The 15,195-nt window shown below is 37.9% G+C and overlaps 1 protein-coding gene across 10 annotated transcripts in view; it reads right to left on the reverse strand.

Moving 5' to 3' along the window:
• Positions 1-15,195, reverse strand: part of RRAGB (Ras related GTP binding B) — a 103,977-nt gene that overhangs the window by 68,904 nt on the left and 19,878 nt on the right. For 6 of the 10 annotated variants that reach the window (XM_062183673.1, XM_062183679.1, XM_062183678.1 and 3 more), the window contains 5 exons: positions 8,695-8,790; positions 6,392-6,514; positions 3,961-4,052; positions 2,806-2,921; positions 353-883 (listed from right to left, as the gene is read on the reverse strand). In XM_062183673.1, the coding sequence (XP_062039657.1) occupies positions 786-883; positions 2,806-2,921; positions 3,961-4,052; positions 6,392-6,514; positions 8,695-8,790 (525 nt within the window). In that variant the 3' untranslated portion in view covers positions 353-785. Of the gene's footprint in view, positions 1-352; positions 884-2,805; positions 2,922-3,960; positions 4,053-6,391; positions 6,515-8,694; positions 8,791-15,195 lie in introns of those variants that run through there. The other 4 variants (XR_009865034.1, XM_062183676.1, XM_062183675.1 and 1 more) reach the window with 1 other exon arrangement.

Consider the following 15,195-nt stretch of genomic DNA (forward strand, 5'->3'; position numbering starts at 1 on the left):
ATTCTAGAATAGATTTGCAGCACACTTAGGCCTGGAATACTACCAGTTTCCCCAGCTGCCATCATTTTTTCCATAGAGTCTAGGTTAATTTTGTTTCAAATCTGCTTTCACAAATTCTCCTGGTCAAAAGCCTACAATGCTTTCTTACCACTTATCACATTTAGCTATTCATAAAGCTAAACTCTTCTGCCTAGCTTTAAGGCTATAATATGACTCTCTTTCCCATCCAACTTTATTTTGTACATTTTCCTTGCCAACAGGTCCCCTTTACCTAGGATTACTATGAAATTCCATTGCCCACTCTTACTGTAAAGTTGAAGAAACAAGAAAAACAAACACTGAAATGCCTAACAGCAAAAGTTTATTTACAGTTGAAGTTAAGGAATATTTTTAATGCATGCTGAGAAAACAGTAATACTCCAAGCTTAGTGGTTATTATCTGGTAGGGAATACAGGACGATACTGGGAAAGGGTTTGACATACACTACTATTGGAATCAGATTATCATAACACGTAAACACTACTAGAAGCGTATTAAGAGAACACTTAACACATCACCTACTTTTATTTTACACTGACTTTATGGAAAGGTCATCTTCTAACTCTTCACTGGCTACTTGAGGAAATAGTATTAAAGCTTAAATGTTAAGACTAAGGCATAGAAAAGAAATACAGGAATAGTAAGCATCACAACATTTCAGAGCCTACATATATGAATAGAACATTAAGATTAATTAAGAAACAGTGCTTCGCTTTTTTAAATGTAAAACAATATTCAGCAATGTTTAGCGCATGAGAAGACACTGCTTTGGTCCATCGACTCTTTCCAGCTTTTCAAAGTGTTTCCTGGCATTTCGGATGTTGATCAGAGTAGCTGCAGAAGCTGAGGGTAGGGGTGGGGAGATACCCAACAGAATAAGTATGGGCAAAGAAACATGTAACCAGTAAAATCAAATAAGCAAAAGAGAGCCAAATTCTTCAAAGTGTGTTACAGAGAACACATAGAAACAGGTGGTCTCAGGTTATCAAGGTTTAATTTTCCTATTTTTTTGGACAGGCAGATTTAGACAGTGAGGGAGAGAGAGAGACAGAGAGAAAGGTCTTCCTATCCATTGGTTCACCCCCCAAATGGCCGCTATGGCTGGCACGCTGCGCCGATCCGAAGCCAGGAGCCAGGGGCTTCCTCCCGGTCTCCCATGCGGGTGCAGGGCCCAAGCACTTGGGCCATCCTCCACTGCCTTCCCAGGCCACAGCAGAGAGCTGGACTGGAAAAGGAGCAACCAGGACAGAATCCGGCGCCCCAGTGGGACTTAGAACTGGGGGTGCCGGCGCCGCAGGCGGAGGATTAGCCAAGTGAGCCGTGGCACTGGCCTATTTTTTTTTTTTTAATTTTTAAAGACTTATTTTTTGAAAAGCAAAGTTAGAGACAGAGAGAGGGAGAGACAGGGAGAAAGAGGATCTTCCACTTGCTGGTTCACTCCCCAAATCGCTACAACAGCCAAGGCTGGGTCAGGCTAAAGCTAGGAAGAAGCCTGGAACTCCATCCAGGTCTCCCACATGGGTGCAGGGACCTAAGTACTCAGGCCATCTTCTACTGCTTTCCCAGCACAATAGCAAGGAACTAGAATGGAAGTGAAGCAGCAAGGAGCTAGAATGGAAGTGAAGCAGCTGGGACTCCAACTGGTGTCCATAATGGGATGCCAGCATTGAAGGCAGCACCTTAACCTGCTGCACCAGTCCCAAAATTTTACTAAATAGGTGATTTCTGCATATTCTAAACACAAAATTTCCAAAATAAATTTCAAAAATCTTTTCGTTTGGAGCTAGTATCATAAAAATTATTATATTACATTATAATTCAATATTGGCCTAATGTAAGAAAAGCCAGTAGATGAGAAACCATTAAAACTTTTGGGAGTATCCTGGAAATATTATAAGAACCATCATTTTAATGGCTGTCATGAACATGGCTATTACAATTGGAAGCAGCAAACACCTCCCTTCATGCTGGTAACATAAATACAGGAATATGGTACATAGGAATATATAATGACATACAAAATCCTTCAGTGTTTAATAGTTTAGCGCTCCAATTGACTGGTATTAAAAATATATTCCATATGAAGCATAATCATGGATTTGGGATCTCTTTTCTTAAAATTCCTGAATTTAGTAACTTACTTTCTGAAGTTCCCATGACAAAAATGTATTGGACTAGAGGCTAAATTATTTTTAAGCTTCAAAATATTAGTCTATTAAATAAAAAATATTTATCACTAGTACTAAAATACCTTTTTATTTAATGTGGTAAATTATTCATGACATAAAATCTTCCTTTTTAAAAAAGATTTATTTATATTACCTGAAAGGCAGCATTATAGAGAGATAGGGAGAGACACAGAGGGAGAGATCTGTTGGTTCACTCCCCTAATGGCCTCAATGACCAGGGCTTGGCCAGGTCAAAACCAGGAGCTTCATCTAAGTCTCCAAATGGAAGCAGGGGCCCAAGCACTTGGGCCACTCACTGCTGCCTCCCCAGGTGCACTAGCAGGGATCTGGATTGGAAGTGAAGCAGTTGGTTCTTGAATTGGCACCCAGATGGGATATTGACATCACAGGTGGCAGCTTAACCCACTACACCACAAAGTCAGTCCCCAAATGCTTTCTTTTTATAGTACCTTATTATTGTTGTGAAACAATCAGCACCACAAAATAGTTTTTAAGTATCTAATAAAGTATTACCTCTAAGGCAATTGTTTAAAGAATACATGGCTTTGGAACTATGTCAGCTAAGTTTATACTTACGAATGGATGGATCTGACATCACAACCATCACATAAGTGTTGGATGTAAAGATATCAATGAAAGCAGCAAAATTAGAATTTCTAACTTCCATACTCTGAAAAGAGGCAGCCAGTTTGCTGTAAGAGAAAGTAGAAAAGTAGTTAAATAAAGTAAAATAACAACATTTTGAGAAGCTCTCATCTTTTATGTTAAGCATTTTATAGCATCATACTTTAATTTACCACTTCATTAAGGTAATGACTAACCCCATTTTATTTTCCAAGGAAATTAATACTGAATTTAACATGGTTTGGGAAGTCAGAAGAAAAGTGGGTGACAAGTTCATTTTGACTGTGAAAAGACAATGGGCTTAGATTTAGATTCATTTAAAAAAAATCATGTTACAAGAAAACTTCTTTAATATTTAAGAAGTAGCTTAAGTTGAAATTCCTCTATCATTGAGATTAATACCTAGAGCTTTTCAATGTTACATTCAAATTTGAGAAATGATCCCATTTATTTGAAAACAGAGTAAATATTTATGCTTGTCATTTATTATTTCTTCTTAAAACTGTTAGCATAAAAATCGTAGAAAATGTCAAAGTGTGCTAAAGTATCAAGAGGGTAAACTATCCCTACTCTGTAAGCATTAAGGTCTTACTAGGGTGAGGATTTTCATTATGAAATCTTACAAAATTATAATGTTCAAGTGTTCCTTCTTTTTATATTTATAATGCTAAGATTCAGATTGTATTTAACCATAGCTGGCACAGCATGATTAGACATGCTGTACCATTTTGGAATTAGTACCTTCATATTTTCATTACTGTAGTTTTACAGCAAATTTTAGTATTTAGTAGGGCACACTCTCCTTCCTTATTCTTCAAAACTCTCTTGGGTATTTTGCTTGTTTCTTCCCAAATAGTACCGAACATCTCGAAAACATAATCTGCTTCAAAATTTTTCACTTGCTTCTGCACCAGTTGAGTTCATATTAAAGGACAATGACCTTCCCTTTAGTCAACTGAAGACTCCCTTAGAGTTTACATTTCTTTTTAATTAAAGGAACTATTCTGAGTATAGAAGTTCAGTTTACTATAATTATTTGAACTTCTTAAAAACTACAGTAACTTTTTTTTTTTACCAGAGATAGATCACATATACAAGATCTCTTACCTGCAACTCAGCTTGAATTGCTTAATAATATTGCTGATTTTTTCAAATCTATGGGCATCACGCTGCTCTTTACACTGATAATGAGAAATCACCTATGAAAAAGAGCATTGTCCTTTGAATTCATGCAAAAATATTTACATCATCCTCTGTTAGTTCTCAAAGCAGATGTCTGTCAGTCTCTTGGTCACCCCAGTTTTCACAGTAGACTTAGCATCTGAATTACTATATTTTCACCTCTTTCCCATATCCTTGTCAACAATCTGTGTGATTTCAAAATCCATCTGGATGACCTATTCAGTTCAATTTGGTTGTAATTTCATTAAATTATCAAAGTATTATCTATAGATGGTCCCTGATGTACTTACGAATTTTCAATGTAAGGAAGGTATAAAAGTGATACATATTCAGCAGAATCCATACATTTTTTATTCTTTTCCTGGGCTAGCTATATGTGATATGACCCTCTCACAAAATGCTGGGCAGCAGACTGACAAGGCATGATTCTTAGGTTAGCCACGTTATCGTGAGAGCTCTTCAATATGCTTATTCCACTAAGCTATGACGTTTGTTAAGCTAGATGTATAAAATGAACTTTCAACTTATGAGATTTTCAAACTATAATGGGTATACTAGGACATAATCCCACCCTATGTTGAGCATCTGTATTTTGGTTCACTACTGTTCTTTATAAATTCATTGAATCAAGAATTTAACTTATTTAAGTATTTCATAGGATAGTATTTGATAAAAAAAAAAAGAAAGTAAGTAAAAATCAGAAAGGAAAATAAAAAAAAATTCCCCAGCTGGTCTTGAGATATACTTAATGTATTTAATTTTAATGAAGGCTATAATTGAGCAGCTTTTGGAATTTTGTTTAAAAACCTTAATTAGATGATTCCAATGCCAGAGGACTGATTATTTATAAATGAATCTATTCAGAATGATACACAACACTTTCAGATTTTAATAAAACCACACAAGTATTACCTACAGACTGAACATGCAAAGATTCTAACATTGGAAGCAAAACTGAGCCACTTGCTAAAAGAAGATTCACTGGGAAATTCCAAGATCATGTGAAACTTGTAAAATAAATTTCCTATATCAAAGAAAGAACAAGTACACCTTGCCTTGACTTCACTCCCCTTAGTCAAATAATCATAGGTTAATCATAACCTAAATTTTGTCTTCAAGAGGAACAAAAGCTATCTATTACTGTTAGAAAAAGAGAGCTACTCTTAAGACAATCTCTGTGTCTATGTGTGGTAGCCATGAAAGGTGAACACTGCTGAAGTAGGATCTGTCATGCCATGTACATCAACACACAAAGAATAGATTACTTGCTTGTTGTACTCATAGTAGCAGGAAATATGGGGCTCAGGGTGGCACAGTTCCAGAAAAGTGTCCCTTTCCAATGGACTGAGGCAGAAAAGACACTCTGGTTAGGTTTCCTTGCCTCAGCTATACCAGCAAGCAGAAAGTACGGATTCCCAAAGACTGCTGCAGTTACAAATAACGTTTCTATAAAGGCAGAGGGAAAGCTCATTCTTTGGATTCTCTGTCTTTTGATCCTCTAACAGCAGAAGGCACCAATCTTCAATAATTTTAACTATACAATAAAGGCTTATGCTAGGTGTTTAGTGTTACCTTGCCCGATTTTAATGCACACAATAAGCCTATGATATAGATAGTACTACCCCTATTTTATTAAAGGATAGACAAGTTCAGAGATATTAAATGTATCTAAAATCCCCAAACACTGATAGGAATCCAGAAACTATTATTAGAACCTGCACTCAGAGTTATATTTACTAAGCCAATTAGCAATTACTTACACAATGTGTTGTGACTCACAAATTAGTTTTTGTACCTTTTTTTTAAGAAAGTTATTCATAATACTGCTTTTTGCCACCCCCACTCCAGGCCTATCGAAGAATAGGATCTGATAATAGTTGCACAGCTCAATTCATAAGAAAATTATAAATACCAACATGCCTCCTTTTCCTCCCCTTCTCTATCTGAATTGTCATCTATGTCACAGAGTTGACCATTACATCTCTCTCATGTTAAGTTTTCAACTCACTATTATGAAGAAAAATGTGGGATGCTAGTTTTTCTCAAAAGTACAATATCCTACATTTCAAAATAAATATAATTAGAAAATAGGAATCCTTTAACACAGATGAACAGTTATTAGCAGCAATAATATAAAGTCTCTAATAAGGTATACTTGCAAAACTCTAAGTTTTACTAGTAAAGTCTTAACACTAACGAGCTTCTTTCCCTTATTGACCATACCACTTTATAATTAAGGCTGTGCACACTGAAATGATCACTATAGAGAGAAGATTATTCCTGAAAGTGGCAACATGTTGTTCTCTGTTGTTGTAGGTACAGTGTGAAGTACCTCTGCAGAGCACCGAGTCCTTACCAGAAAAGTAGCTCTCTCAAACAGAAGTACTTCATCTGCTTCGATAATTTCAGCAAAATTCCTTAGATTCATTTCCAGCTGCTGAACATTGGGAATCAGTTGATAAACAATGCTGGACCAAGCCTAACAGAATAGAAGCACAGTGCAATATTACTAACAGGTACAAAGTCCTAAACCTTTGAAATGAGTAAGTACACTATAACATATGAACAGGAAAATATGATAATTGAGTCCCAAACAAATACTGACATTAAATATGACATAAAACAAATGAAATGAGAAAATGAAGGTAATATTTGCTTTTTATCCTTGCATTCATTTAAGTTCAAACACTTTTATAAAATGCTAGAGAAACTTCTTCCCATTGACAATTAAAAATTAACAAGTATTGTAATTGCCATAATGTTGTCTTAGGAAAAAAGTTGAAAAATACGATCTAGCATGCTAACAAGCTTCTAATCCAGCCATTCAACAAACATTCAAATCCAACAATGTAGATTGTTCTCAAGAGCGGAACCTAATAATGCTATATTTAACATACAACCAAGAATCAATTTTTGGAAAATATCAGAGCCACATGGACAAATGGCCCCACCCATCAATGGGATAATATACCATTATAAGAGAAACCAGTGGCATTATCAATTCCAAAGTTTTGTTGAAAGCTGTATAAATTATTGATCCAAATGAATTAAAAATGGTCCACTGTGTGTTTGCCTAAAACTAATTTCATCTAATGGAATATGACTAATGTAAGCAGCTGAAATTAGCCACACCCTCCCTCTATTCTCTTAAGTCTCTTTTATTTGTATCACCATTATAATATTTCTTTCATTCTCACTCCAATTTGTCTGGTTAGGTGTACTTTGTTCTTCTCTCCCCTACTAGAGGGCAGGAACCTGGTCTTAGTCATTTGTGTTTCCAACAGCATCAGGCAGATATGCAATGAGTGCTTGTTGAATAAAACTTAATATAAAAATTTACGTCAGCTCTATGCAACATTGATGTAAGAGATAGTAGTGCCATGTCTCTGTTCCAATTAGTTTATTACTTAGGCATGGGGGTTCAGGTTCCAAGTTCCCAGGTCGGTGTTAATGTCACTGCTGAATTTACCTTGGAGAAGGCACCAAAGCTAACCACAGCAGAGACATTGTCACTCACAGCAGTGTTGTGATTAGCCAATTGTCTTTGGTCGTGTTATGTATTGCCATCCTTCACACCGCAGTTGGTTCTTATCAGTGCGTCATGTCCATCCTTATTCACGGTTACCTGTTCTATGGGAATAAGGCTTTGAGAGAAATTCGGCCCATATTAATCTAGAACAGTATTTCCTAGACAGGTATCTCAAAATGATCTGTTATTAGAGTGACGCTGGGTCAACATAATATTGAGGAAAAAATGAATTAGTTTAAAAAAAGTAATGGCTATTTTTAAAGTCCAATGTTTTTTCTCCTTGGCAATTCAGGTTTCTGTGCTTCTGGTTGTAGATACCCTTGTCAGATGCAGTTGATACTGAAGCTCTAGCTACTAGTGACAATGAAGAATGCTTTTCACCCAGAGTCACACTTGTCAATGGATACCAGAAGCAGTCTGAAGGAAAAGGCTGACCACAGGAGAACTCACAAGGAGCCAGTCCTTCAAATCACTAGATCAGTAGGAGAAAGGGGGGAAGCAGGAGCCTATGTGCCAATAATGTAATTTCAGCTTCATCTGTGACACAACAATTATTATAACTTCTACAATTACTGCAAGAAGTGTGATACCCATTACAACAATGGGGATAATCTTTCTGGTAAAAAGAATGCTGGTCTCCAATTTGGTATGAAAACTGAAGCTGCAATACTCTGGGCATGTTTCATTCTAAGACTCCCTTCTCCAATCTCTCCTCTAAATATTTTCCTTCTACTGACTTCCAGTTTTAGGTAGACTACCTTATATCCCGTACAGGTATCTGAATACTAGATATAACTCCAATCAGCATTGAGACCACACCAGGTCAAAATGGATGATGGTCAATTAATGAAGCACCTGATATCACAAAGATCAATATCATCAATATCAAATTAATCATGACCATACTGGCTAATTCAGTGTGATATGTATCTATGTCGACCCAATCTAAGATCAAAACAAAATCTCTAATGTTAAGTTTGATTTTCTTCCAACAATTGGTTGTAGATACTTCATTTTTAGTAAAACAAATTAGATGGCTATGAAATAGTTTAAAATCTTTTAATTTGGTAACATTCTTCTAGCTTTCTTTCATGCTTTTAAAATGAGGAAACTCAGGGAAACATACACACCTTATAGAGAGTTTCATCCCAGATAGATGTTCGGAAGCAAGAGCATTCCAATGGGCGAGACAAACGCCTTAGATCTTCTTCTCGCTCTTTAAAAATCTGAATTAAAAAGTCCAATATTCTCATCAGCATATAACAGCTACCATCTTTCACTGCAAAATCTATAAATGTAGCTTCTGCTTATGCATTTTCTTGAGAATATATTAATATTTTGTTATTTGTTTTTAATTGTTACATAAATGCTGTATATATTTATGAGGTACCATGTGATGTTTCAGTAAGTGTACATCGTATTGTATAATGTTCAAATCAGTACAATATATCTACCTCCTCAAATATTTACCATTTCTTTGTGGTGAAAGTATACAAAATTCTTTCTTCTAGGTTTTTTAAAGAAAATTATAGTACATTATCGCTATTTTTAGTTACCCTATTGTGCATCAGAATAGCAGTACTTCTTTCTTCTACTTAAGTACAACTTGGCATACATTAATTAGCTACCTCTCATCCTCATTTTTCTTAGACTCTGGTAACCTGGTAACCATCATTGCATCCACAACTTCTACGATATCAATGTTTTTGATTCCACATGAGATCACACAACCTGTCTTTCTGTGTCTGATTTATTTCACATAACATAATGATCTCCAGTTCCATCTGCGATTTTGAAAATAACAGGATTTCATCCTTTTCAGGGCTGAATATTATTCCATTGTGTAAATGTACCACATTTCCTTTATTCATTCATCAGCTTATCAGGACACTTAGGTTGCTTCCAATTCCTGGCTATTGTGTTAGTGGAATTTCGAGTATGTACATTACTTCACAAACTAAGGTGGCAGCAATTATTTCATATCATGTCTGAAAATGCAACAGCTACTAGAATTCTTCAGGTTTACACTACTTGTGTTGAATATCCACTGAGAGCACTATGTTAGAAAATAAAGTTAATCACACAGAAGATTCTTAATAAAATATAACTAATGCTTCAAATCACCAAATCTGGAGTATTTTAAGATAGCTATACCCACATACTGCTTTTGTAAGGAAAAAGTGCCTTAACCATTGCATATAGTTCTCTATTTTTTATTTACTTACCCATACAGATATAACCTCCTACACACCAAATCTATCCATCTTGAAAATGTTTCTACATATAGATGTCCACATACACATGGAAAATACCTACTTATATAAATATAAATAATTTGTTTATATATTATATATACATACATACATATACACACATATATTTTTCCATGAGTAGATGTATTGGTAGTGAGTATATATGTACACAATGTGGTGGTTAAGTTTTTGTGTCAACTTTGCTAGGCCTCCGTACCCAGATATTCGGGTGTTGCTGGGAAGGTATTTTTTACATGACACTAACATTTAAATAAGACATTTAACATTTAACATTTAAATAATTTGCTTTGAGTAAAGCAAATTGCCCTCTATAATGTAGAAGCCCTTAAGAGAAAAGACAGTCATCCCCTGAAGAAATTCTGCCTCCAGACTGCCTTCTGACTTGAACTTCCACACCAACATTTCCACAAGTTCCTAGTCTGTCAGTTTGCCTTCAAATTTCAGACATGTCATCTTCTAAAATAAGTTGAGCTAATTTCTTAAAATAAATCAATATCTCTGTCTCATTCACTCATATTTTTGCTCCCTCTCTTTCTCCATATACATATACATATGCCCACATAAATGTGGAAAAAATACATATATACACACACATACACATTTTTCCATGACTAGGTGGATTGGTAGTACATATATGTTTACACGCTGTGATGCTTAATGTTATGTGTATATGTATTTATACATTCCATTCATCCTTATAATCTAGAGAACCTTGACTAATACAGACTCTAGTACTGAGAGTGGTTCTAGAGAAGAATCTAATTTTATTAAGATTTATTTATTCACTTGAGAGGCAGAGAGAGAGAGAGAGAGATAGAGGTCTTCCATCCACTGGTTCACTCCCAAATGGCTTCAATGGCCAGAGCTGGGCCCATCAAAAGCCAGGAGCTTCCTCTGGGTCTCCCACGTGGGTACAGGAGCCCAAGGACTTGGACCATCTTCCACTGCTTTCCTAGGCCATAGCAGAGAGCTGTACCTGAAATGGAACAGCTGGGTCTTCAACCGGCATCCATATGGGATGCCAAACCTACAGGCAGCGTCTTTACCCACTATGCCATAGTGCCAGCCCCTAGAGAAGAATCTTAATGATGAAATTTTTGAATTGGTTCTGGGGTTTCTGGACTTGGTTCTCTAATCTGATTAATGACTCTATTTTCAGTAATAAAGACAGCACTGATAATCCATGATGCAATGTGGCAACAGAGAAAAAAAACTCTTTTTTTTGTCAAAATGATGAGCATAATGAAACTGGCTGACTGATCCTAACTGTACTGCACAAAACAGGGAAAGAAACGGATGTGCTCAATGATTTGAATGCCTAGTTCAGCACTGTGTAAGTGAACTAAAAGTTATTATGTCTGCCCTGAAAAAATATTGTCATCACAGAGCTGAGATTGCTGAAAACTTGGAATCTTATCCTATGAGTAGAATAATTACAAAACAAATTGAACCCCCAACCTTTAAGGGAGTCTTCTTTTAAAGATTTATTTATTTATTTGAAAATCAGAATTACAGAGAGAAAAAGAGAGAGAAAGCATCCATCCACTTGTTCACTCCCCAAATGGCTGCAAAGGCCAGAGCTGGGCCTGTCTGAGGCCAGGAGCCAGGAGCTTCTCCCACGTGGATGCAGGGGCCCAAGCACTTGGCCCATCCTCAGCTGCTTTCCCAGGGGCATCAGAATGAGCTGGATTGAAAGTAGAGTAGCCGGGACTTGAACCAGCACCCATATGAGATGCCAGTGCTGCAGATGGAGGCTTAACCCACTGCGCCACAGTGCCGGCTTCAGGATTCTTTTAAAGTAAGAGCACTGACTGGGAAGGAGTAGAATTCTGACAAATGGAAGTGGGGGCAGGGGCATATGGCAAAATTCTGATGAAGCAGGGGACACTGAACTCCTAAATTCTCATGAGCAGTGTCTATCAGTAGAAACAGCTACTCCAGCGCCAGTGTTGTGGCACAACAGGTTAAGCAGCCACCTGCAACACCAGCATCCCATATGGGCACTTTTTAAAGTTCGAGCTGCTCAATTTCCAATGCAGTTCCCTTCTTATGCACCTGTGAAGGCAGCAGAATATAAGCTAAGTAGGTCCCTACCATTCATGGGAGACCTAGATGGAATTCTTGGCTCCTGCCTTCATCCTGGCACAGCCCTGATCATTGCAGCCATTTAGGTGATGAAAAAGCAGATGAGAAGGTATCTGTCTCTGTCTCTCCCTATTTTTAAGTAAAATAAGTCTTTTTTAAAAAATAAATAAAGCAGGGGCCAGCGCTGTTACACAGGAGGTTAATCCTCTGCCTGCGGCACCGGCATCCCATATGGGTGCTTGTTCTAGTCCCGGCTGCTCCTCTTCCGATCCAGCTCTCTGCTGTGGTCTGGGAAAGCAGTAGAAAATGGACCAAAGTCCTTGGGCCCCTGCACCCGTGTGGGAGACCTGGAGGAAGCTCCTGGCTCCTGGCTTTGGATCAGCCCAGCTCCAGCCATTGCTGCCGTTTGGGGAGTGAACCAGCAGATGGAAGACATTTCTCTCTGTCTCTCCCTCTCACTGCCTCTCACTGTCTATAACTCTACCTGTCAAATAAATAAAATACATAAATAAATAAATAAAGCATCAGCTACTCCATCCTGATCTTAGGAGATTAACCCTGCTTTGCCTAAAGATAATGTAATAAGGGTCATCCTTGTGGAGTAACAGGTTAAGTTTTCATTTCTGATGGCATTATCCCATATCAGAGTGCCAGTTCAAGTCGAAGCTATTCCATGTCTGATCTAGCTTGCCACTAATACGCTTGGGAAAGCAGCAGAAAATGGCTCAATTACTTGCTTCCAGCTACTCATATAGGAGACCAGGATGGAGTTCCAGGTTCCTGGCTATGGCCTGGCCCAGATCTGACTGCTGCAACCATTTGGGGAGTGAATCAGCAGATGGAAGATCTCTCTCATTCTCTGTCTGTGTGTATCTCTTGGTCTCTTAGTATCACTCTATATTTCAAATGAATTAATGGAATTTTTTAAAGAAACAGACTAGCATCGTGGTGTAGAGGTTATGTAAAGCAGCTGCCTGAGATGCCGGCATCTTTAAAGGCACTGGTTCATGTCCTGTCTGCTTCACTTCCAATCAAGCTCCCTATTAATGCACCTGGGAAAGGAGCAGAAGGTGTCCCAAGTGTTTGGGTCCCTACCACCCACATGGGAGATCCGGATGTAGCTCTTGACTTCTGGCTTCAGCCTGGTCCAGCTGTAGCCATTACAACCATCTGGGGAGTGAACTAGGAGATGGAAGATCTTGTGTGTGTGTGTGTGTGTGTGTCTACATTTCTCTATATAACTCTTTCAAATAAATAAATAAATGTTTTTTTTTTTTAAAAAGACACTATGAGAGCCTCCTCTAAAATAGCTTCTTGGCAAGACGTTCTGATTCACTCGCACAACTCCACTTTGCTCTACATCTATAACCACCCTCAAGTCCCCCATTAGGTTCCTAAAAGTACAAAACGTAACCCAGGAGGAAATACATAACACTCCAAAAGACCTTCATTATTTTTCCAATTTATACAAGCAAAAATCTTGGGAACATGTATAGGGATGAATAGTAATGGTACAGGGTATACACAGAAGGGATGTAAAGTTAGACCAGGAAGAATTTATTGATATGGGCCCATTAATCAGAGATTTTGCATCGAATATTCCAGATCAGGGAGTAAGAAAGGTATTGAAAACTTTCTTTCATTGCCCGAAACACAGACTAAAATGTGGCCTATACTAAATGAAGTTGATATTCCAGACCTGTCTTGTATACTATAGAGGAACAAATTCAAAGACTTAGGGAGATTGGAATGTTCAAATGGATCTGTCATTTAAGATCTACCCATCAATGCAGGGAGGTTTCACATGACACACCTTTCACCACGATTGTGAGAAATAAATTTGTCAGGGAAGCCCCAGCTTCCTTCTCTAACTGTGCAATCACTTTTCTCTTTGGGTCTGAACTTACAGTGGGAACTGCTGCCATTCAATCGGAAACCAAAACACAAAGAGGATCATTGGATTGTGGGATGGTAGGAGCCAAATGGAGGTAGTAGAATCACCAAAGGTAAATTGAGGTTAGTTACCTTAATATATAGCAGAGCAAAGCAGCAATCGGAATATTCTGACTTACAGAGAACTATGGTGTTAGCTAGTTGATCATGGTGTTCCTAAAAGTGAGATACATGGGAAGCCTACTAAATTCTTAATATGTATGAGACCAAGTAATCAAAAATTGAACTTCAGTTCCCTCAATCAATTCTTAGACCTGCATCAGTTCACAGAGACAGATGTACCTGAAGAAGGACTCAAAATTTAAACTGCTGATCTTCCTCCCAGCCTCCCCTAAACAGACCCATGGCCTTTTGCTAGGGTAACTCTATGGGAGAAAAAGAAATAATCAGACCTTTGGTGACTACTAAGCACTGGCTCTGAACTGACCCTAATTCCAGGAGACCCAAAATGTTACTGTGGTATACTAGAGTACTATGGAGTTCAAGTGGTTAATGGGGTTTTGGTTGATGTCTATCTCAGAGTGAGCCCAGTAGGTTCACAAAACCATACCACATCATTCTCCCAGTTTCAGAATGCACAATTTTGATGGGCATATTCAGCAACCAGTGGAAACCTCACATTAATTCCCTTACTGTGGAATGAGAGTTGTCATGGTGGGAAAAGCCAAGTGGAAGCCACTAGAACTACCTCTACCTATAAAAATGATAAATCAAAAGCAATACTGCTTTCTTGGAGTAACTGCAGAGATCAGTGCTACCTTCAAAGACTTGAGAGGTATGGGGTTGGCAATTCCCACCACATCCCCATTTAACTTTTCCATTCATGCAGTGTAAAGTCAGAAGGCTCTTGGACAGTGGATTATCATCAGCTTAACCAGGTGGTGACTACAACTGCAGCTACTGTACCAGATGTAGTTTCATTGTTTGAGAAAATTAACACATCCCTCGGTACTTGTATGCAGCTGTTTTTCTAACAAATGCCTTTTTCTCCTTATATTGGCCCACCAGAAGGAGACTCCTTTCCTTTGGTAAGGTCCAGCAATACACCTTCACTGTTCTACCTGAGCAGTATACCAATTCTCCAGCCCTATGTCATAATGTAGTTCATAGAGATCTTAATTGCCTTTCCCTTTTATATCACTCTTGCCCTTTATATTATGCCAACTGGACCTAGTAGGCAAGAAGTAGCAACTACTCAAGACTTACTAAGATGACAATTGCATGCTGCAGGATAAGAAATAAATGTGACGGCTGGTGCCGCGGCTCACTTGGTTAATCCTCCGCCTGCAGTACCGGCACCCCGGGTTCTAGTCCCACTTG

This window comes from Lepus europaeus, chromosome X (assembly GCF_033115175.1).
Source record: "Lepus europaeus isolate LE1 chromosome X, mLepTim1.pri, whole genome shotgun sequence".
NCBI classification, from domain to species: Eukaryota; Metazoa; Chordata; class Mammalia; order Lagomorpha; family Leporidae; genus Lepus; species Lepus europaeus.